General features: G+C 39.9%; 2 protein-coding genes across 2 annotated transcripts; one reads left to right on the top strand and one right to left on the bottom strand.

Annotated features, from left to right (window-relative positions):
• Positions 1-88: 88 nt before the first annotated feature.
• On the top strand, positions 89-16,281 carry atp8b4 (ATPase phospholipid transporting 8B4). Its single transcript, XM_041938673.1, has 27 exons — positions 89-131; positions 3,336-3,394; positions 3,519-3,632; positions 3,721-3,819; positions 3,920-3,981; positions 4,107-4,179; positions 4,423-4,493; positions 4,601-4,680; positions 4,829-4,987; positions 5,137-5,225; positions 5,683-5,879; positions 6,012-6,220; positions 7,201-7,244; positions 7,322-7,487; positions 7,581-7,769; positions 8,016-8,131; positions 8,532-8,696; positions 8,781-8,892; positions 8,982-9,087; positions 9,236-9,377; positions 9,771-9,954; positions 10,567-10,790; positions 10,977-11,060; positions 11,963-12,208; positions 12,306-12,444; positions 12,533-12,663; positions 13,352-16,281. The coding sequence occupies exons 1-27, from the start codon at positions 89-91 to the stop codon at positions 13,676-13,678; spliced, it is 3,630 nt and encodes a 1,209-aa protein (XP_041794607.1). The 3' UTR covers positions 13,679-16,281.
• On the bottom strand, positions 15,892-20,388 carry galk2 (galactokinase 2). The gene is made up of 10 exons (XM_041938969.1): positions 20,165-20,388; positions 19,968-20,056; positions 19,432-19,555; positions 19,229-19,322; positions 18,945-19,091; positions 18,736-18,834; positions 18,213-18,365; positions 17,666-17,876; positions 16,968-17,169; positions 15,892-16,465 (listed from the first exon to the last, which is right to left on the bottom strand). Exons 1-10 carry the CDS (start codon positions 20,212-20,214, stop codon positions 16,258-16,260), a joined length of 1,377 nt encoding a protein of 458 aa, XP_041794903.1. The 5' UTR covers positions 20,215-20,388; the 3' UTR covers positions 15,892-16,257.
• Positions 20,389-21,539: the final 1,151 nt, after the last annotated feature.

Below are 21,539 nucleotides of genomic sequence, written 5' to 3'. Positions count from 1 at the left end.
GCTTACTCAGGATGGGGATAACAGCGTTTGCTGCGGATAAATCTGCGGAATGTGCTGCTTGAAAATCGATGAGTGAATGACAGGATACATGGCGACAACACAAGACTGCGCTGGTGACAAACTTGTGCAAGGTAAGAAAACACCGTTTATAGTACAGACAAGCCTTCAGAAAACCTCGCATGTATTTCCACTGAAAATGAAGGGACTACACATCTTGTTTCGGGCTTGAATTGCTCACCTGGGATCTTTGCTCACTGGGGATTTACCTGCTGCTGCTCAATAGTCTAATTACAGCTGCTCCTCAGCAGAAAAGAAACAAGATACCACTTTGCTTTGTGTGTTCCCTCAGATGGACCACTAAGGTGCATGTAATGCACACACAGACTCAGTCCTCCACGTTCAGTCCCTGCACTGCACTGCTGTCCCCTCTGCAGCTCCACACTGGATAGTGTAGAGTGTTCATAGTGGTTTCTTCCTGTGGTGGAGGAAGTACTCACGTCCTTTGTTTAAGTGAAAATACTCCATTACAAGTAAAAACTCCCAAAAGTGAAAATTTCACTTAATACTAAAGTATTATTAAAATGTACTAAAAAATGAAAGGTTGCCTACACACCTGTGAGTGTTATTCTATTACTAATGCATTCACCGGTAAGTAGCATTTTATTGTTATAGTTAGTCAATGTGGAGCTAATTGGTTAGTTAGTTGGATATCTTACACTGTAATAATGCATGTTATGCATGTAAAAGCTCCATCTGTAAAGTGACAGACTGTTAAATTATTAGTCGCATGAAATTGGAATGTTTAAGTAAACTGTACTGAAGTACAGAACTTGTACATGTTCTTATTAGTCACGTTCTTACCCCGATGTCTTCCCATGTCATGTAGGGAAACTCTCGGGAGGCACCCGGAGAAGATGGCATTCTGGAGGAGAAATACTCACATTGGTAAGATTTTTTTTCTACATGTAAAATGATGGGGAGGAGAAGAACTCGATGTTGTGTGGTTGCAGGTTGTAGTTGTTGCAGGTGTATGAATCGTAGGAAAAAAGCAAAGATTAAAATTGCAGCACATCTTATGCTTGTCCGTCAGAATTTGGAGACATGCCTTGCTTTAGTGTCTTCTCTCAGGTAGTTATGTTGTCACTCCTCATCCAGTGCAGCTGCAGTGCACTGGTCTGGAAGGATAAAATGAAACAACTTACAGTGGCCTCTGTCTCTCTCACTCACTCTGAATGTGTGTTTTTCAAGTGTGTGGTGTGCACATGTTTGTTCACAGAGTGAGGCCACCTTGTACCTGGCAGGGACAGACCAATACATATTCCTGTTATTGTGTCGTCCTCCTTTTGGCAAGAAATGTTTCCTGTAGCTGCTGAAACTGATCACCTAAAAGCTTCCTGGATCGATGTTAGAGTTCTAAGGAATATGCTCTGAATCATTTCCTGAAGCATTTGTCAGTCATTGTATGATTTCACTGTAAGATGCTCAGACTTGCAGGCTCACTCGAGACTCTGCAGAAGTTCGGTGGAAAGAAACAGCTCCTCCAGAGATAAGTCAGTTAAGAAACACAGAGAACTTTGTGCTTAACGAGAAAAAAGTATTGCATTTACATATCGTCTAATTAAATGTTTAAGCAGACCAAAGCCTTTGAACAACAGCAGCATTTCTTAATAATTAATTGCCATAGTAACTGATAGCAGGATGAGGCCAGTCTGTTGTGTGAGGCGGTCTGTCCCGTCGCAGCTCTGTGCATGTGTGTTATGCATTATTCAGCAATGATTTAACCTCGTCTGGAAACAACAGGTGTTGCAGAGTACTCCTTCAGGCGCTGCTCTGTGGTCAAAGTTTGGAGTGCTTTGAGAAATGGTTTCATCCTGTTGGAGGTGAAGGCTATCTGTGTTGTTGTTTTTTGAGTGAAGTTCCTGTTTAAAAAAGCACGATAATGAGCTGTTAAGCATCACCTTGACGTGAGCCATGAGATGAATGCTAAAGTTGTAGTTGTGGATGAAGTCTTCACTTATTGGAAGATTTTGCTTTCTTGCCAATAATGACATGAAAAGTTCGAACCCTGTCTTGCATCACGTGAGTTCTCACATGAGTCAGTATTATATTGTAATGGATCAGTTAAACAGGTTGTGGATTCCACTGTGTTGTTATTCAAGAGAAGCTTCGGCAGAAGGTACTGTCTACTGTCTTAACATGTAACCAAAACCAAAAGAGCCAAACAGGCGGGCAAGAAGTCAAGAAAGGCAGGCAACAACAGGCTGGACAGAGAAGAGAAAAGGCCCACCACAGCTATGGTGGCACAGTAGCCGATCTGGCAGGAAACAAAAGGGGAGGTATATATATAGCAGGGAGCTGATGAGGGAGCAGGTGTGCAGGTGGGTGTGGAGGTCAGGCCACACTGAACACTACATGGCAGGTGCTGAAAGGACAGGAGCTATCAGTGACTGGCAGACAGACAACAGTGGAAAAAACATAACAAATAGTATGAACTGACGCACATACTTTACTACGACCACCTTAGTTTCACAGTACAATAATACCAATGTGTCTCCCATTTGAATTTGTATGTGGTTGTGCCCATTGAAAGGCACCGGAGGAAAAGAAGGAGCTCTGTAGCATCTTCCAATTAAAATTCAACCTGCATTGTTTCTGTTGAGACTTTGTGTGGGCCCATCATACAAGAAGTGTCTCTCAAAGTGCTTTACAACAAAGAAATCAAATTCACCAAGTGCTTCACATAAAACAACAAGTCATAGAATGAACTTAAAAACAGGGATGAAATATCATAATCAATGACAAATAAGATGGAGAATAAAACTCAGCTAATAACACTCAGGATCAGGCTTTACTGGCCAAGTATGTGTGGACATACAAGGAATATGACTCCAGTTTCAACAATGCACTCAATGCACTTTTATAATAGTTATAGTAATAATAGTAAAAATAATAAATAGTTGTAAAGATAAGAAAAAATGCCTAAAAACAGGGATAGAATGTCATAATAACATAAAATGAGATGGAGAATAGAGCACACTTGATAATAATAGTGGAAATAAGATAAAATTAAGGGCGGAAAGAGAATACAGAAAATGCATAGAGATGGAAAATAAAACCCAATGAATAATGATAATAATAAATAACAATAATAATGAAGTAAGAAATAGAGTACATAAAATGTATAAAATCCAACATTTGAAAGTGCAGCAGTGCGTATGTGCGAGCCAAAGCACAAAGGTTTCCTGCCTGTATCAGGAAATTCAGCTCATTAACCGTTGAAGCGAAGAGATATCCCTGATAGTCACAGATAGTAACCATGTGCTCTCTGTGTGTAGAGAAGGAACGCCATGTGAAAGCCAATGCGCGGGACTACAACGACAAGTTCTCTTACGCTGTAAGTAGACCTCAACATGACGTTTGAAAGCCAGCAGTCTGAAGAACTCCTGGCTTTCAAACGTCAAACATCACGTTTGTGCGGGCTGTGTTACTTCATTGCCGTCTAACTGTGTTGCATTCAGGACAATCGCATCAAGACCTCAAAGTACAACCTCTTCACCTTCCTGCCCATCAACCTGTTCGAGCAGTTCCAGAGGGTGGCTAATGCATACTTCTTAGTGCTATTGATACTGCAGGTAGGAGTAACTGTGTTTTTGGGTTTGTATTTGCATGCCGTTGTTTGGGAGATATTGAGTGAGCTTCCCTGCTTTTCTTCCCACACAGTTAATTCCAGAAATTTCCTCTCTGTCCTGGTTCACAACCATCGTGCCTTTGGTGTTGGTGCTGGTAATCACGGCAGTCAAGGACGCCACAGATGACTATGTTAGTCCAGCTTTTTACACCTCCCCCGGCTGCTTCTGTTTTTTTTTTTGTTTGTTTTTTTTTAAATCTCACATGCTGAAATTGTTGTTTTGAATTTCAGTTCAGACATAAGAGCGACCAGCAAGTCAACAACCGCCAGTCTCAGGTTCTGATCAGGGGAAGGTACTTTATCCTGTTCCTCTTTAGATGTTCTGCACGACTGCTGAACAGCCAATTAACATGCACAAATGACATACGGTGTGTTCAAAGACATTAAGGTGATCTGATAATGAACTTTCGTATCCAAGTTTGCAGAATGAGAGATGGATGAACGTTCGAGTTGGAGATATCATCAAACTGGAGAATAATCAGTTTGTCGCTGTGAGTGGATTGTCCTTTTTCTTTGGGTTGCAGCTTTTATTAGAAGATGTTCAGTCAATCAATCAGTCAATCCTGTCTTTCATGCTCACATAGAAGAGAGGCAAAAGTCAGCGAAGGTTTACATTTAAAGGTTGCTTCTGGGAGTTTCAGACGCCGCTGAGTGCTCTTGCAGGTTCAGTGGTGCAGAGATTGATTTATTGCCTTTTCTCACCACTGAGGGTTTCTTATTGGTTTTACACACAGGCAGACATCCTCCTTCTCTGTAGTAGTGAGCCCTATGGACTGTGCTATATCGAGACTGCAGAGCTGGATGGGTAAGTGCTGCACGGTTTATGTAAAGAAGAACTGAAGAAGTTGAGTGCAGTCTGCTTCTACGTCAACACAGAAGACAAATGACTGTTTTCCGTTTTTCCCCGAACAGCGAGACGAATCTGAAAGTTCGTCAGGCTTTGACCGTCACCTCAGATTTGGGAGATATTGCAAAACTGATTGACTTTGATGGTGAGATGATGTTTCACGTATTTGTTTCTTCTTGCACTTATGTAACTAATGGCCTGTGGACACCTCAGGCTTTTCTGCCGTGCAGAATGATTGTATTTTGATTGTACCAGCTGATGTTGGTAAGCCTGCATATCCTTTGTTCCCTCAGGAGAAGTAATTTGTGAACCACCGAACAACAAGCTGGATAAATTTACAGGAACTTTATTCTGGAGAGACAATAAGTACCCTCTGGATAATGGAAAAATGCTACTGCGAGGTTGTGTACTCAGAAACACTGAGTGGTGCTTTGGAATGGTTATCTTTGCTGGTATGATTATTTTATTTTGATGCTTTCAGTGTTCACATCCATTAGCCATGGCTCTTTGTTTTTCCTTGTTATTCTCCGACCAGCTCATAAACCCTCTTGTTGTTGATGTTCTTTCTGTGCTTACAGCTGTTCCTTCATCCCTCCAACAGGTTTGCAAACCAAACTGATGCAGAACTGTGGAAGGACTGCATTTAAAAGAACAAGCATTGACAAACTGATGAACACTTTGGTTTTGTGGGTAAGTTTTTACATAGTGCACCAAACAGCCATCTGTTGAACATGTCATTAGTTAATTACATCATATCTGAGAACAGCGCTGCCTCACTGATAAGAACATATAACTTAAACTAGGAAGTCACATATTCATAATCAAAATAAAGAATAATCTAAGGGGATAAAGTAGTTTTAATGACTTTTGTTGTTAATTCTTAAGGATTACAATAGGCTTGTTCCTAAATGCTGCAACAGGAAGAGATGTACACTGTGTAAACAGGACTTTCCCAGCAGAATCAAACTGCTTATACGGTTCAACCTGTTTGTCTTGAAGAGAAATTTCAAAAGCAATGTCACTATATTGGAATTCATGACATGGATCTTTGTAGTTAATTGTTTTTAAATGCACTTCAATCAAGTGTAGTTTCTGGGCATCTGAGACATCATTCGTAGTGAACATCAAATGATGATCTATGTTTCAGATCTTTGCCTTCCTCGTTTGTATGGGTGTTATTCTGGCCATTGGAAACACAGTTTGGGAGAGCTGGATTGGCAGAAATTTCCAGGTGTTTTTACCACGGGATGAGTTTCAGAGCAGTGCTGTTTTCTCTGGCTTCCTCACCTTCTGGTCCTACATCATCATCCTCAACACTGTTGTGCCCATCTCACTTTATGTCAGGTAAGATTTTAAATTTACTACTGTTTCACGGCAATGATGTCTCTTTTATTTCTCTGGGTGTTTCACTCTGAAAGTCAGTCATTTTGCCTCTAGAAGTGAGACTGTTTAACACATTAGTTAAACTTCTATCAGCGTGGAGGTTCTGCGGCTCGGTCACAGTTACTTCATTAACTGGGACCGGAAGATGTACTATAGTCAGACGGACACTGCGGCGGAGGCTCGCACCACCACCCTGAACGAGGAGCTGGGCCAGGTGGAGTTCATCTTCTCCGACAAAACGGGCACGCTCACCCAGAACATCATGGTCTTCAGCAAGTGCTCCATTAACGGACAGACGTATGGTGTGGAGCTTTTTGAAACTTTCAAAACTTTAATACTAACTTAACACTGACATCTTACATCTGTATGATTCTAATTACATTAAGATTAGACACACAAATATTACCAAATAATTAAACATATAAATGAAATGGACAGAGTGAAACTATTTATTCACATTAAAATGGAATTTCCCATTTTGACCACATTGACTTGTTGATATCCAAAAATACCAAAGAATGGTATTTTTGGATATCAACGAGTCAACCCAAAACAATTGTGTGAGTGTATGTGTCTCAGTTTTAGTGGACTGTTTTATGATAGTTAGATAATACTCTGATCATTAAAATGCTGTTTTAGCAGTTTGTTCATACCATCAAATGCTATGACTAGAACTGTGAGGAAAACACTTATTATTGTAATTATTTTTGACGTGAAAGTCAGATTTAATGTCTGAAATAGATTTTCAGGGCAAAATATTTACCATCAACACTGAAAAATGGTGTTAATTTGAAGATCCATATTGATCATCACAGCGGCAGAAACATATTTTTTCAGAATCACAATCAAAACACTTTCGTAATCCCTGAGGGGTAATTGGATTAGGTGCAGTTGCTCACATTGTACAACAATGTGAGCAGTTGCTCACATTGTACAACAGTGATTAAATAGAAAAATAAATAAATATACATCGAACTCTCTCTCTCTCTATATATATATATATATATATATAAACCATAAATAATAAACAATATGAAATATGTAAATAAATATGTAAACTATGTGTACTATGCTACAACAAATAGCAATCCTCTATATAGAAATACATCTGTTGTGCAACATTAAGTAACAAGAATAATAGAATAATAGAACACTACAACTGTACCAGTACTAATACTATAATAATAACAATATATATATATATATTATAATCATCATAATAATGATTTATATATTGTTTGACAAGATATTTAAGTCATTACTTTATCTTTTTTCCTCTCAGGCGACGTCTATAATGAATTTGACCAGAAGGTGGAAATTACAGAAGTGAGTATGGCTAAACAAGCACAAATTCTTAAAATAATAATAACATAATAACTATACTGGGGTCCATGTCTCTGCAGAAAACAGCCTGTGTGGACTTTTCCTTCAACCCTCTGTGTGACAGGCGGTTTAAGTTTTACGATGGCAGCCTCCTTGAAGCCATTAAACTGGAGGATCCAGCAGTGCAGGAGTTCTTCAGACTGCTGGCTTTGTGTCACACCGTCATGCCGGAGGAGAAGAGTGAGGGTAAACTGAGCACACGATCCAGCAGTAGCACCAGGAATGAGAGAAATAACCGATTATAGACCAATTCTGACTGATGTTCCTGTTATCGCGCAGGACATCTGGTGTACCAGGCCCAGTCACCTGACGAGGGAGCCCTGGTTACGGCAGCACGAAACTTTGGGTTTGTCTTCCGGGCCCGAACTCCCGAGACCATCACACTGTGCGAGATGGGACGAGCTGTCACCTACCAGCTGCTGGCTATACTGGACTTCAACAACGTGCGCAAGAGAATGAGTGTCATTGGTTAGGTCTTCACTCATAACAGCAATGCTCCTATTATCTTACTTCCCATCCGAAATTTTTTTAAATAATAGCCTTGACAACTAGTAATGAATCTTTACTTCTAAAAACAGCAGGAAGTTAACAGCTTCTGTGTACATGCACCTGTTTGCAGTCTGTATTTATGTTATATGTTGTATTTGTTATGTATGTATACAAGAAGGATACTACCTTAAAAGTGATGTTGTGTTCTCTTGCTGTGCTTTCTAGTGAGAAACCCACAGGGCCAGATTAAACTCTACTCTAAAGGAGCTGACACGATTATCTTTGATCGTCTGGATCCATCCAGTGAAGACCTCATGCACACTACCTCAGATCACCTCAGTGTAAGTGTTTTACGGTTGGACTCAAGAGCACTATACACTGAAATGCACTGCATGTCTGTATTTATTGTCTCATAGGAATAAATGAACCAGACAAAGTTGCCGAAAGCATACACGTTGCTTTCATTTGCAGTTGGAGCTGAGTTGATCAGCTGGCTTCAAGTAATGTGTTGATAGTTTTGTCAGAAATTTGAAAAAATTGCTGGATTCACATTGCATTAGTGTCTCTACTGAAAAATATACTATTTAAGTATTAACTGTCACAGCAATGAATGCTAGTAAAATGAAATATGCCTGTTTGTCTTGCACAAACTGCTCAGTTCAGCCAATGATTCATCACACTGCCATGTTTTATTGCACATTGCAATTGTCATGTTTGTTTTTCTCATCGTTTTCTCTGCAGGAATTTGCTGGAGAAGGGCTTCGAACATTAGCGTTGGCCTACAAAGATCTCGATGAAGATGATTTTGACGTTTGGATGAAGAAGCTCCTGTTCGCCAGCACCGAAATTGAGAACCGCGAGGATCAGCAGTCCGTTCTGTACGAGGAGATTGAGCAGGGCTTGAAGGTAACATTGACGTTCCTTTGTTTACATCCTTGAGGCTATCGGGCTCATTTAGCCTCTGCAGACTTACCGCTGTCCCGGTTGAAGCTTCTAGGAGCCACAGCCATCGAGGACAAACTTCAGGAAGGAGTCCCAGAAACGATCGCCTGTCTGAGTCTGGCCGACATCAAGATCTGGGTCCTCACAGGAGACAAACTAGGTAACGTGATTCGCCTGAATGATCTTTCTGACCAGAAACATTGACACTATGACAAGCTGCAGAGCTGTGAACCGTGAAAAACATTTCAGAGACGGCGATGAACATCGGCTACTCCTGCAACATGCTGCGAGACGACATGAACGAGGTGTTTGTTATCTCTGGCCACTCGCTGGTGGAGGTGCAGCAGCAGCTCAGGTGACACACTGCACATTTTACTGAAAATCTTGAAAATGCATCTCCTAAAAGAAATATTTTATCCAGTCGACAAAGAGACTTCTGTCTTATCAAAGCTGATTACAAACACACTGAGGCTGTATGTTTACTGGCTGTTCTCTCTCCTCAGGAGCGCTAAGGAGCACATCCTGGGCCTGAGTCGAGTAAGCAGTGCAGGAGATGTTGAGAAGACAGATGTGCTCTCTGTTGACTCTGTGTTTGAAGAAGCGATTATTGCAGAGTATGCCTTGGTCATCAATGGACACAGTTTGGTAAGATATTCAAAAATGTTATATTTTCTAGCGTTTTCTTTCCTGTGCTTGTTTTTGTGTTGGTACTGATGCCTGCAGATTTTACTTTGTTGAACGCTGGTTACACTGCTGTCTGCTGACTCCGGCATCATCATACCTGCTGCTGACTGGGCTGAGTCTGTAATGAGCAGAGAGCTGCTGTGCTGCTGAGCCCCCTCGGCTCTGTTACAGATTTTCATTAACGTCCATTTCCTCACAGATGAGCTGCACCCTGGCTACGCCTTGAGCCGATGCACAACAGCTCCGTGGAAGCGTTACATCGAGCTGTTGCTGGGTGTTGCATCCACAGAGGGTTGACGGTATAGGATGGTAATGATAGGTTTGATGGCCGTGCTGTATGTGCTCTCCCTGTAGGCTCACGCTCTGGAGCCACAGCTGGAGCACGTCTTGCTGGATCTGGCCTGTTTGTGTAAAACGGTCATCTGCTGCCGGGTCACTCCGATGCAGAAGGCCCAGGTAGTGGAGCTGGTAAAGAGGCACAAGAGGGCCGTCACCCTGGCTATTGGAGATGGAGCCAATGACGTCAGCATGATCAAGAGTAAGTCACTTGTACTCATAGACCCAAGGGTAGCATGTTTGGGAACAGCAGCATGAAGCGTGCCTCTCGTGTATCACAATAACACTGGAGTCACAGAGCTTATGTGAACATAACATATTCACATAAAACATGATTTTAGTTATTTCACCTTTTTTTGTTAAGTACATAACTCCACATGTGTTGATTCATAGTTTTGATTCCTGCTGTGAGAATCTACAATGTAAATAGTCATGAAAATAAAGAAAACGCCTTGAATGAGAAGGTGTGTCCAGATTTTTGGCTTGTACTGTACACCCATACAATGTAACACCCCTGTGCAAGCAAAAAGACAATTCACTTATGCAAAAGCCCATTCAGCAGTTTTTCGACCACATGAATTTGATGTACATTCACATACACATCTGAAGAGTTTGAGTTATAGATGGAAAATCTTTGTTTGTATCTCAATTTAGCAGAATACAAAATAAAGGCCTGTTTAACTTGCATGAAAAGATCTGTCAGTCAATTTTAATGTGACGTTTGGCCACAGGTTCTGCCTTATACATGGTAAATAATTCAATAATGTTTAAGGATAGTTAATGTTTGAGCTTCCACACTGTGTGTCTTCCTCAGCTGCTCACATCGGTGTCGGCATCAGCGGTCAGGAGGGGATGCAGGCTGTTCTGGCATCAGATTACTCCTTCGCTCAGTTTCGGTACCTGCAGCGCCTCTTGCTGGTGCACGGACGCTGGTCGTACTTCCGCATGTGTAACTTCCTATGCTACTTCTTCTACAAGAACTTTGCCTTCACGCTGGTACACTTCTGGTACGGCTTCTTCTGTGGTTTCTCAGCTCAGGTAAGAATACTGTAATACTATATGTCACGAGGCATTGATTCCTATTGCATCTTAAGAGCATCGTCTACTGTGTTTGCGCAACTTTAAAATAAAATGGGACAGATTGTTTTGGCTACATGCACCTTGATTTAAGAGCACAGATCCTTTCACAGTCATGTACTTTGTACATCTGTCCTCTTTCCACAGACTGTGTATGACCAGTGGTTCATTACCCTCTTCAATATAGTCTATACGTCGTTACCAGTTCTGGCAATGGGACTTTTTGATCAGGTAATACTGTTAAATATGTGATGATAATAAAGCATAGACTCTCTCTTTTTTTAAAAAAAAGAAACTCCTCATTTCAAAATTTGGACTAAAGTCCATTTATTTTTCCAGAAGTCTCCAATGGCAACCTCCTGAGCCATCTTATACTTACCTTTTTTGTTTTTCTTTTCAAGATAGTGTAAGAAGTCATACAGGTGAATATCTCTTTACTGTAGACTTATTTTACTGTGTCATGATTAATAAACCTCCCAAAGGTACCTAACCATCTAACCCTACAGTATGTCCTACAGTAAATTTAACATATGTGTGACTACAACCCCCAATCAGTCATTAAATCAACCCCTGATCAACCCATCAATGTACTATATTGTATATTGCTTATCCATGATATTGGATTTATCATCTGCCATACAACTAACAAGGGTTGTAGCAGCATGAGATTTTCACAGGATGATAATCAATATATTTTTCACTATTTATTTTTCAGTAACACTACAGTAGAAAACAATAACTATTAAGAATTAAATATTTTTAATAACACTAATAAAGCAGAATTCAATAGTTTTTTTTAAATAACACTAATAAAGCAGAATTCAATATTTTTAATAGCACTAATACAGTAGAATTCACTGGTTTTGTATTAACTCTAATAGAGTAGAATTCAATATTTTGTTTAATAACACTCATACGGTAGAACTCAGTACCGTAGATAAGCCGGTTTACATGGTAAACTGTTTTATCTACAGTATGCCGTAGATAAGCCAGTTTCTGTGAAACCATAATACTGCTGCAACCCCACAACTAACATCAAGCACTTGCCTCAGTACTTCACCCCATTCCTTCCATTATCATATAATAATACTTCACACATCACATGACACTCATGATATCTCTGTTTCCTAAAGGATGTCAATGACCGGAACAGCCTTCGCTACCCGAGCCTGTACAAACTGGGCCAGCAAAACCTTCTCTTCAACAAGCGCCAGTTTTTCCTGTGCACACTGCAGGGGCTGGGCACCTCTTTCCTGCTTTTCTTTATTCCCTATGGAGCCTTCTCTGTCATGGTGAGAGAGGACGGCTCCTACTTCTCCGACCAACAGGCATTCGCTGTCACCATAGCAACATCTTTGGTCATTGTTGTAAGCGTTCAGGTAAGAGTTTAAACAGAACAAAAGGCCAAAAAACAGCCCTGCTGAGTAGAAAGATTGACATTACAGCCATGTTCGTGATGCATGTATCTGTTCCTAGATTGGACTTGACAAATGCTACTGGACTGCTGTCAATCACCTCTTCATATGGGGCAGCCTGTCAGTGTACTTTGCCGTATTATTTGCAATGCAAAGTGACGGCATATTTGGCATCTTTCCGAGTAATTTCCCATTCGTAGGTAAGTGTGGCTCAGTTGGATACATGGAAAGAAATAACACCGATGTATGGAAAGTGAGTATAAATAAATTCAGATTTGTGTTTCTCAGGCACGGCACGTAACTGTCTATCAGAGACGAGTGTGTGGTTGGTCATTCTGCTCACCACTGTGGTGTGTGTTGTCCCCGGCTTAGCAGTCAGCTTCCTGAGAGTAAACCTCTTCCCAGCTCTAACAGATAAGGTACAAACGTTTCTCCCATGGCTGTGTTTCAGTGGTGGAAAGTAACTAAGTACATTTCCAGTTTTTGCAGTAGCCGTGTCTCCTTTTTATGCCACTTTAGACTTTTACTCGACTACATTTCAGGAAGAAATATTCTACATTTTCTCCACTGCATTTATATGACAGCTATGGATACTTCATATGCTTAGAAAATACAATTTATAAAAAACACATTAATGATTAAAGCATCCCCATTCTTTTTGACTACAAAAACTGGATTGAGCTGTGGCTCTGTGATCTGTGTGTTCTTGTTTACGGAGACATTTCCCCTCTAAACGTCTCAGACAGGTTCAATATAATAACTTGTCAAGACCCAAAGAGGTCAAATTATGCAATATCTTACAAAAAAAGGCGAAGATTATTATTAATTAAAAAATGAATACAGATCAGTGGAGCAGCTCCACCTCAACCAGCTCCAACAGCTGAAATGCTCATCAGTACTAACAATCTAATATTGTCATATTTATATCAGTCACAGGGGTTACTTTATATAGGACATGTACTTTTATTTTTGAGACTTGCTGATAATACTGTAAATGTTTACTTATGTAGGATTCTTGTAATGGAGTATTCTTAGCTTGTGGTATTGGTACTTGTACTGAAGTAAAGGATCTAAGTACGTCTTCATCCCATTGCTGTATGTTGACAGGTTCGCCATCTACAGCAGTCCAGAAAGAGGGAAGGACCTCAGGAGCAGAACCTGAGGCGAGTACGCAGGACGAGCTCCCGCCGCTCTGCCTACGCCTTCTCCCACCAACAGGGCTACGGAGAGCTGATTACCTCAGGCAAAAACATGAGAATGAGCAAAGTGTCTTCTGCTCGCTCCCCTGGAAGAACGCCACACAGCTCCACCTGGATAGAAAATATGCTGAAGAGAAAGAACGAAGTGTCTTGCGCTTCTGGTGAAAGTACAGAAGCACCAGAAAGCGGCAACAGAGCTAAACAAAAGACTCCAAAGCAGCAGCCGGCAGACTGACCTCGAGCCCTGGCTAACAGACACTGTACACACTGCAGGATGCATCATGGATCCCGCAGATCAAGCACAACTTATGAGTGTCCTTCATTTGGATGACTTTATGCTCAAATCCAACAACACAGGCATACCTCATTTTTTTATTAGTGTTAATCATGTGGACATGTGGAATGTTAAAGGCCAATCAAAATGTGACTATCTAGAAGAACCATTTCCAAAAATTTAAAATTTTTATCATGCAAGATATTTGTTTAAGGTACAAACTCAGCTTGACAACAGCAGGTATATTTTTGGATATATAAGCAATATTATGCATGAGTTGCTACAGTTAAAGAAATATTGGTCGTCTACCTGATCTAAATTGACCTTTAAGGCAGCAATGTGTGAGATATGGCCAGAATTTTACTTTAAAACTAAAAAATGAACTAATATTATCAACAGAATGTAAAGAAGCATATCGGTATATTGTGTTGCAAAGATATCTACTGATGTTAGCATGCTAACCAGCTCACCCCTGCCCTGTCACATAATATCAGTGTACCTCAAGAGGCGATGGTCTTATCGTATATCTCAGGCCTCGCACCGTTGTTTCAACTGGGAGATGTACAAGCTCTCTTAACTCACAGAATATCAAGAAAAGAGATTCTTACACCTATTTTCCTTATTGAACAGAAAACTACAACCATACACTTTCTGAATTCCATTTTCTCTCTTTTCCTGAACTAGGACGAGCTTAATTGCCAAGTTAACTCATCGTAAAACACATTCCATTCAACAGAAACAAGATAAAACTCAACAAAACTGGTGTGTTTTATCTTGGTGTGTGTCTGGTTTGGTTCTTCGTGTTAGATTTGAAAATATTTTGGCTCTAGATGCTACTTTTCCACAATGGTGATGAATGACTGATCTGTTACCGCACCTCTTGAGGTACAAAGTGGCACTATGAGGCAGGACGGGTAGGGGCTAGCTGGTTAGCATGCTAACTCCAGTTGATATCTGTGCAACACAATGCATAGATGTCCCGGACATACCATCACATTGTCATTTCCACTCATTCCGTCAATAATTTTAGTTCATTTTTGAATGTTTTCAAACTAAAACTTAAACTAAAATTCTTACATATTGCACCTTTAAATAGTTGGTCATCGATTGAATATTGTTTTAATGGAATTTCATATTAAAGAAAGGTTGAGACAATTCGGTTCTTTAAGGGGAACCTTTAGCTGTCTCAAACAAACTACTATCTACAGTGCATATATATTGTAAATGACATAAACAAAAATAAAGGTAGTGAGGAGTACAGGTACAAAAGGCAACAGTGAAAAATATTTAAAGCCAATGCTCTGAAACTCTCCTCTCAACCTCCATCCAAAGTGCTACAATACAAGTGTTTCTCTTAATACTGATGTAAAGCTGCTGAATATAAGATGATAAGCACAACTTAATTATTGATTTAAATACATTGCTGTTGATAAAACTGGAAACCTCAAATATGGAACTTGTAATGTTATCATTCTGAGATCTGTTTTCCCTGTGCTGTGCCTTGTATGGTTCCTTTCAAAGATAATGAAAAAACATCGTTTTTATCTGATGTTCGACACCTCTTTGGCTTGAGTTATTCCAAACAATGAATGCATGACTTGAATCTGATATCCTCCTGATGCCCACTGCTTCAGACAGAAATGAATAAAACATAAGCACAGTGGAAATTAGCTTGAAAAACCTCAAGTATATAAACCAACAAACAATTCCATCCTCTCTTTATCTATTTAGAAAGGATATTATTAATATTTAATAGATATTTAACCACAGAGAGTGGAAGGGAAAACTGGCTGAGTGAGGTATGATGTGATAAAGGTCCCTGAAGAGTTTTAAATTTCATCAGTACTGTACAGCACAGCAGCATGTGCCTTAGACCACTGAGCCTCCACCATCACTCCTCTCTAATAAAGTGAAAATTGATCCTGTGCAGAAGCTCAAGCAGAAGCTCAGTGTGTGATCTTATAATCACGACTTTGTACCCTGATTTCCACGTGGCTCACACACATTTAACAACACACAAACCCGACACACTGTTAACGGCCCGGAAGAAACATGGAAGGCCTGAAAATACTCAGCACACTTAATTCTTCATGATTTTTTGCCCTTGTTAACTCCATTATGTTCATGTTTAAAAAAGACGGATGGATGGATTTTATACAGCAGCACAAATTAAATGTGATTGTCATTTTATTTGTCTTTTTTTCTTTTCTGAGGTAAAGAGTGAATTAGCTATACAAAAATTATTTTACTGCAAAACCCCTAACATTCATGATTTTTTTGTAACATGTAACACAAACAGCATAATCTCTTTGTAAGAAATAACTCACCACTGCTTATGAATTTTTGGACCTTATATTCCAGAATAATCTGTAAAGAGTAAAGAAATAAAATGAAACAGCAAAGTAAGGTTTATATTTTGCATTGTCATTTGCAGGTGCCTTCTGTCTCAAGTGTAAGAGTATAAAAATGTCATTTATATCCCCACTGAAGTCCTTTTTTACTTAATTGAAAGCTGTGTAAAGAGACATGACTAATGCATTTTACTCCTCGAGGAAAATTGCAGCTCCTCCGCCCGGCTTTGACACAAACAAACTCTGTTTTTCCATCGCTGCTCTGCGTGGATCAGGGCGGTAGTATGACTCCCTCACTGCTTGCAAGAATGAGTCCACCTTCTCATCGGGAACCATGGAGACAGCACAGCCTCCCCAACCTGCTCCTGTCAGCCGGGATCCCACAGCCCCCGACTTCCTGTGACCAAGAGAAACAAGAAAAAGCTTCATCACCCTTAGTCATGTGATCATAAATTTAGGAAGAATGGTGAGGGGGAGAACATGGAGGAGATGGTAGAGCAGCCAGGTCAAAAAATGTGATCCTACCACGGTGATGATAGTATTTCCAAATCCACTGTATAAAGTACACATGGCCATATTTATTACTGACCAACCAGCACTAAATATAGAGGGCATAAGAGATCTACACACACAAACACAACATTAACTTCCATGTTCCTTCTTATTTTCATCCATCTTGCATTTCAATTAAACTGCCATGCTGCTCCTGTGAGGATGCACTGAGGCATTGTGGTGCTTTGAGCTAAATGCTAGCGTCAACATGCTAACTTGCTGATGTTGAGCAGGTATGATAGCAAAAAGGAATTCTTCTTTATTGCTCAAATCTCTAAAACTGCATTGGCTGATGTCTCGTTGTATCTCTAATAGCAGTGTGTGAAGAGAGACTCTGCTGTACTCACAGGCAGATGTCCACCAGCTGATCCAGTTCAGGGCAGCTGCACTCGTACAAGTCCCTGCAGCTTGCGTGGCTCTGGTTCATCAGGTCTCCCAGCAGCCGTATGGATTCTGCAGGTTCAGAGTCGCACACGCTCTTGAAGCGCAGCACTCGCGCAGCCTCACTGTACACATGCTTGGCTCGCTGGTACAGCTTGAAATGTGTCACTGAGAGAGACGGGAAGAGGCACATGTGCTGTCATTCATCTGGTCCTAAGTATTAGTATCAGTCATTTGTGGGCTCACTCGTAAGAGAGAAAACCATCACTAAGGCTGGTTACTGTTCATTTTTCTCACATTCAACAGATGAATGTATTTGAAAATTTGTGCTGCTTAAATGTATAAATAATCAAGGTAAAATGTGACATGGGGGAAAATGCTTGTTTGGTACAGACCCCAGTAAAAAAAAATCAAATCATCATTATTTTTACATTTTTTTTCAGTGAAAAATGGAATTCAAAAATTACCGTTCCCACTAAAACTGTGACTCATGTCGCAATCTATCAACATAATCACAGTATAATTTTTTCTGCATGCTGTTCAGCCATACAGAACACTGTATCAAAGCTAAGTTGCAGCTATACTTACTTATGTTAAAGTAAGTATAGCTGCAACTTCCTCTATTTTTTGTTATTGATTATTCTGTTGCACCGATGTTGCTCACCATGCTGGGTGTTAGCGCTCAGCAGCTCTGTGGAAAACTGCTCGGAGGTGATGTCCAGCACCTTGCAGATCTCCTCTCGGCCGTACGGGTCAGGATGTAACACCTCGTCCGCCAGAGCCAGCATCTCCTCCAGGGAGGCCTTTAGCTCCGTCTGAACCTGGACCAGCTTCGACAACCTGTTCGAGTCCAGACCCCGTGCCCGGGCCAGCATCTGAGCGCACAGCCGCCAAGACATTTTTTCATCAATTCTGATGGAGTATTACACACTTTTCACTGTTTACTGTGAAACTGTTTACCTCTCTCTCCACTTTAACTATATTTACATGTATATGCCTGAGCTCAAGGTCTATCATAAGGAAACGACAAAGTCTTCTGTTTCTAACTATGTTGCTTCACTATGTGCTAAATTTTCTGAAATTCTAAATTATCTAAAAAAAGTTCTACTATATGTTTAGGAAGATTTAAAGAGCATATGGTCCTATAGTCCTTAAATCATCCCTCGCCCGCTCAGAATCAGGTTGAAACCCAGTTGAGAGGATCGCCGTACCTTTGTGGCAATTCGACACTCCACCACACGGATGTTGAAGTGTGAAGAAGCAGCTTTGTTCATCTCCACGCAGCAGTTAGAGATCACAAACACGGCCCCGTCGGGGAGCTTGACATCAGTGGCACGCAGCGGCTGGAACTCAATCAGCTTTGCCTGACAGGCAAAAAATAAAACTCATAAAACATGCGGTAACTAATGTCAACAACAAACTATATGAAAAAAAAACATTATTCAAGTCACGGCTTATTTGGGAGGGACTTTACACCTATTAAACATACATTTACCTTTGCATTCTCCAAGACATTTGTGAATTTTTAATTATTCTGTTTATTTATATTCTATTATTCTTGTTTTATTGTACTGTATCATTTTGTGAAGCACTTTGTAATGTTAAGAAAGGCGCTACAGAAATGAAGTTTATTATTATATGATTATTTACTTAGTATATTAATGGTTTGAATGAAGAAAATGCAAAGTTGTACCACTTCTTTGCCCTAATGTACTTAACAGAAAAACTACATACAGTTCCTCTCTCTGCCAGGAAGGAAATGGACTGGTCCATGCCCCCTCCCTCTGTGCCAATGTAGCGCTCACATTTCACACATATCTCAGCCAGCGCCACCTGGAGAATTATAACCAGAAAAGGACTCAACCGATTTTTTCCATTCAGATTGCACTTTTTCCTGTATTAATATTAGTGTTTTGATATGAAACACTTGTAAAGCGTTTTACCTTGGAGAGGGACTTTTGATTTGCCTCCATTGTTACCAGCCCGGCACAACAAACTAAGGCGCTGGAGCTGGACAGGCCGGAGCTCGGAGGAATGGTCCCATCTACAACACATGACATCCCTGCTAAACGAGCAATCCCGAACTTCTCCTGTAAAAATACACATCAGGAAGGCTAATTTCATAAATCTAACTAAAATGGAGAATATCACTTTACTACAGTATTGCAAGCTAAATTGTACCCCTTCTCATTACTGGAGACTAGGTAGAACAAAATACATATCTTACCTGAATACCTTTTACTCCACAGAGAAAATAATAATACCACTTTGGATTCTCTCTGTCTATGGTGATGTCCTCTGAACACGACACAGTGAAATCCCTGCACAGTGAAAACGGAGGATACTGTAGATGCGCTTAAGCTCCTGAATTAGTTACACAGCAACACAAGCATTAAATTTCAACATTGATCATGGGTGTTGAAGCCTTACTTGTATTGAGGATTTGTGTTGGCCAGTGTGATTGTCCCTGAATTGTTCACCGAGACGGCTGTGAGAATGTTCTGTTCAATAGCCATTGGAAGAACAGAATAGCCACAGTAATCGATATGCTCTCCTGTTAAATATGGAAATCATATATATGTGATACTGTAGATCAGCCTAGTTGACATGGGTTTAGCACTAGAGCCAATACTGGTGGACTAAATAGCTAATATTCAACATCTTTACCCAAGATTATATTCCTTCTATTAAATTACACTTATTTCAGTATTATTTTTCCTTTGAGGTGAAGCAGTACAGAGGACCCTGCACAACAATTAATACAAACATTTTACAGCAATGAGCAAAAAATAAAAGTGACTGAGAAAAAAATATTTTTCTTTGCTAAATTGAAGAACCTAAGATTTGTTTTCATAATGTAACTTTGTTCTTGAAGGTCCAGTTAAAGTAACATATAGTCCAAACATGCTAGAACTGACAGTCCACTGCCTAAATCAACTGAAACCTACCATAGAAATTTAAATTACCTATTAGATTGACTCTTCCAGGTGCATATGCATAGAAGAGAGGCGATTCTCCAAACCTTGTCTCAAAAGTATTCTTCAAGTTTTGCAGCCTGGAAAGAATTACAAATGAAGAACTCAGTATCAGACAGAGAAGGCAACATATTTGTTCTCTCATCCCTGAGTCTCTCTGAGTATCAGCATATCTTACTGCTACTCACCGTTCATTAGCATTCATCGCAGTCTTTAACTTGGGTGGGTCTGTGGCCATTTCTGCTCTTTTAAAATAACTATGAATGCACTTCTTGTTGTCAGACAGGAGAACTCAAAGCTTCTGCAATATCCTGTCCGCGATCAGCTGACTGATATAAAAGGATCCGGGATATCGAACCGCTGAACTGAGGTCAGTTTTAAAGCATGATTTCAGCTCAGTTTAGTGGTAATAAGTTCCTGTTCGCAACAAAAGTGCTGACTCTGAACCAGTTGACGCTGCAGCGGCAAAAACCCGGAAGTATCTGGAGGACGGTGCGGAACGTAGGCGACGTGATGACATCAGAATATGGCTTCAGTCGATCTTTCTGAGAATAAACCAACACCGGTTTCATAAATATTCCTTAGAGGGTAAAAAAATATGATTTTGGGGGATATAAAACAAAAAACGGAGGTATCTGTTTTTGCAAATCAACCTTTCAAATGTAAATGAACTGACTCCAGACCCTAATTCAGCTGCCAGGTTCACATGGACTGTCACCATTAAATATTTCAGACCATTAAAGGTTTAAAGAACAAAAAGGGCAAGAGATTTAAATAGACATTAATAGCTACGTGGACCTCACTAGGCTCTAGATGTTGGGAGGTGTGGAGTTCACACATTTGTTCTATTCTTATGACATATAGATTAAAATTAAAAAAAAAAAAAAAAATTAAATTAAAAACACAGTAAAACGTACATTTTTTAAAAGACTTTCTGTTAGAAATTAACTTAACCTTTCATATTTAATATCTCACAAATTAAATATTAAAATATACACATTATGTATATACATAATTTACAGCAGGACACGGCTGTCATGTCCTTATTTTACCACAAGATGGGAACATAATATATATATATTTTTTAAAGTTTTCTCTTCCAGAAACGTCAGGATTTCATATTACTTACAAAAATTAAATCAGATGGTGGTTTCCAAGACAAGAGCAGTGTACAACAGCATAAAAATCACTTACTTTGAGAATGAAACCAAAGCTACGTAGAGAACACATTCTGTACGGTCTTTTAAGGTTTGGGTAAAAAAAAAAAACAGACTGGTAACAAACATGATAGACCATGCATAGCCTTTTTTATCAGCTATTGGCAAGGGAACACACAAAATGCTCTTTCTTTTAACCTGCAATAGTCAAACTTTGTGATTTCAGTCACATGTGTATATCTGCAAACTGCATTGTGAAAAATACAAATTATATCTTCAACAAGGCCTATGAGCAAGATCATTGCAGCAAATCTTAGACCCATGATGTTTACAGCATTTTTAACAACAGATTTTTTAGTCATAACCGATTCCGTCCACGGGAATAATCAATTAAGAGCATGCGCGA

This window comes from Chelmon rostratus, chromosome 6 (genome assembly GCF_017976325.1).
Source record: "Chelmon rostratus isolate fCheRos1 chromosome 6, fCheRos1.pri, whole genome shotgun sequence".
In the NCBI taxonomy this organism is placed as follows: domain Eukaryota; kingdom Metazoa; phylum Chordata; class Actinopteri; order Chaetodontiformes; family Chaetodontidae; genus Chelmon; species Chelmon rostratus.
This window is presented reverse-complemented; position numbering and strand designations above follow the sequence as displayed.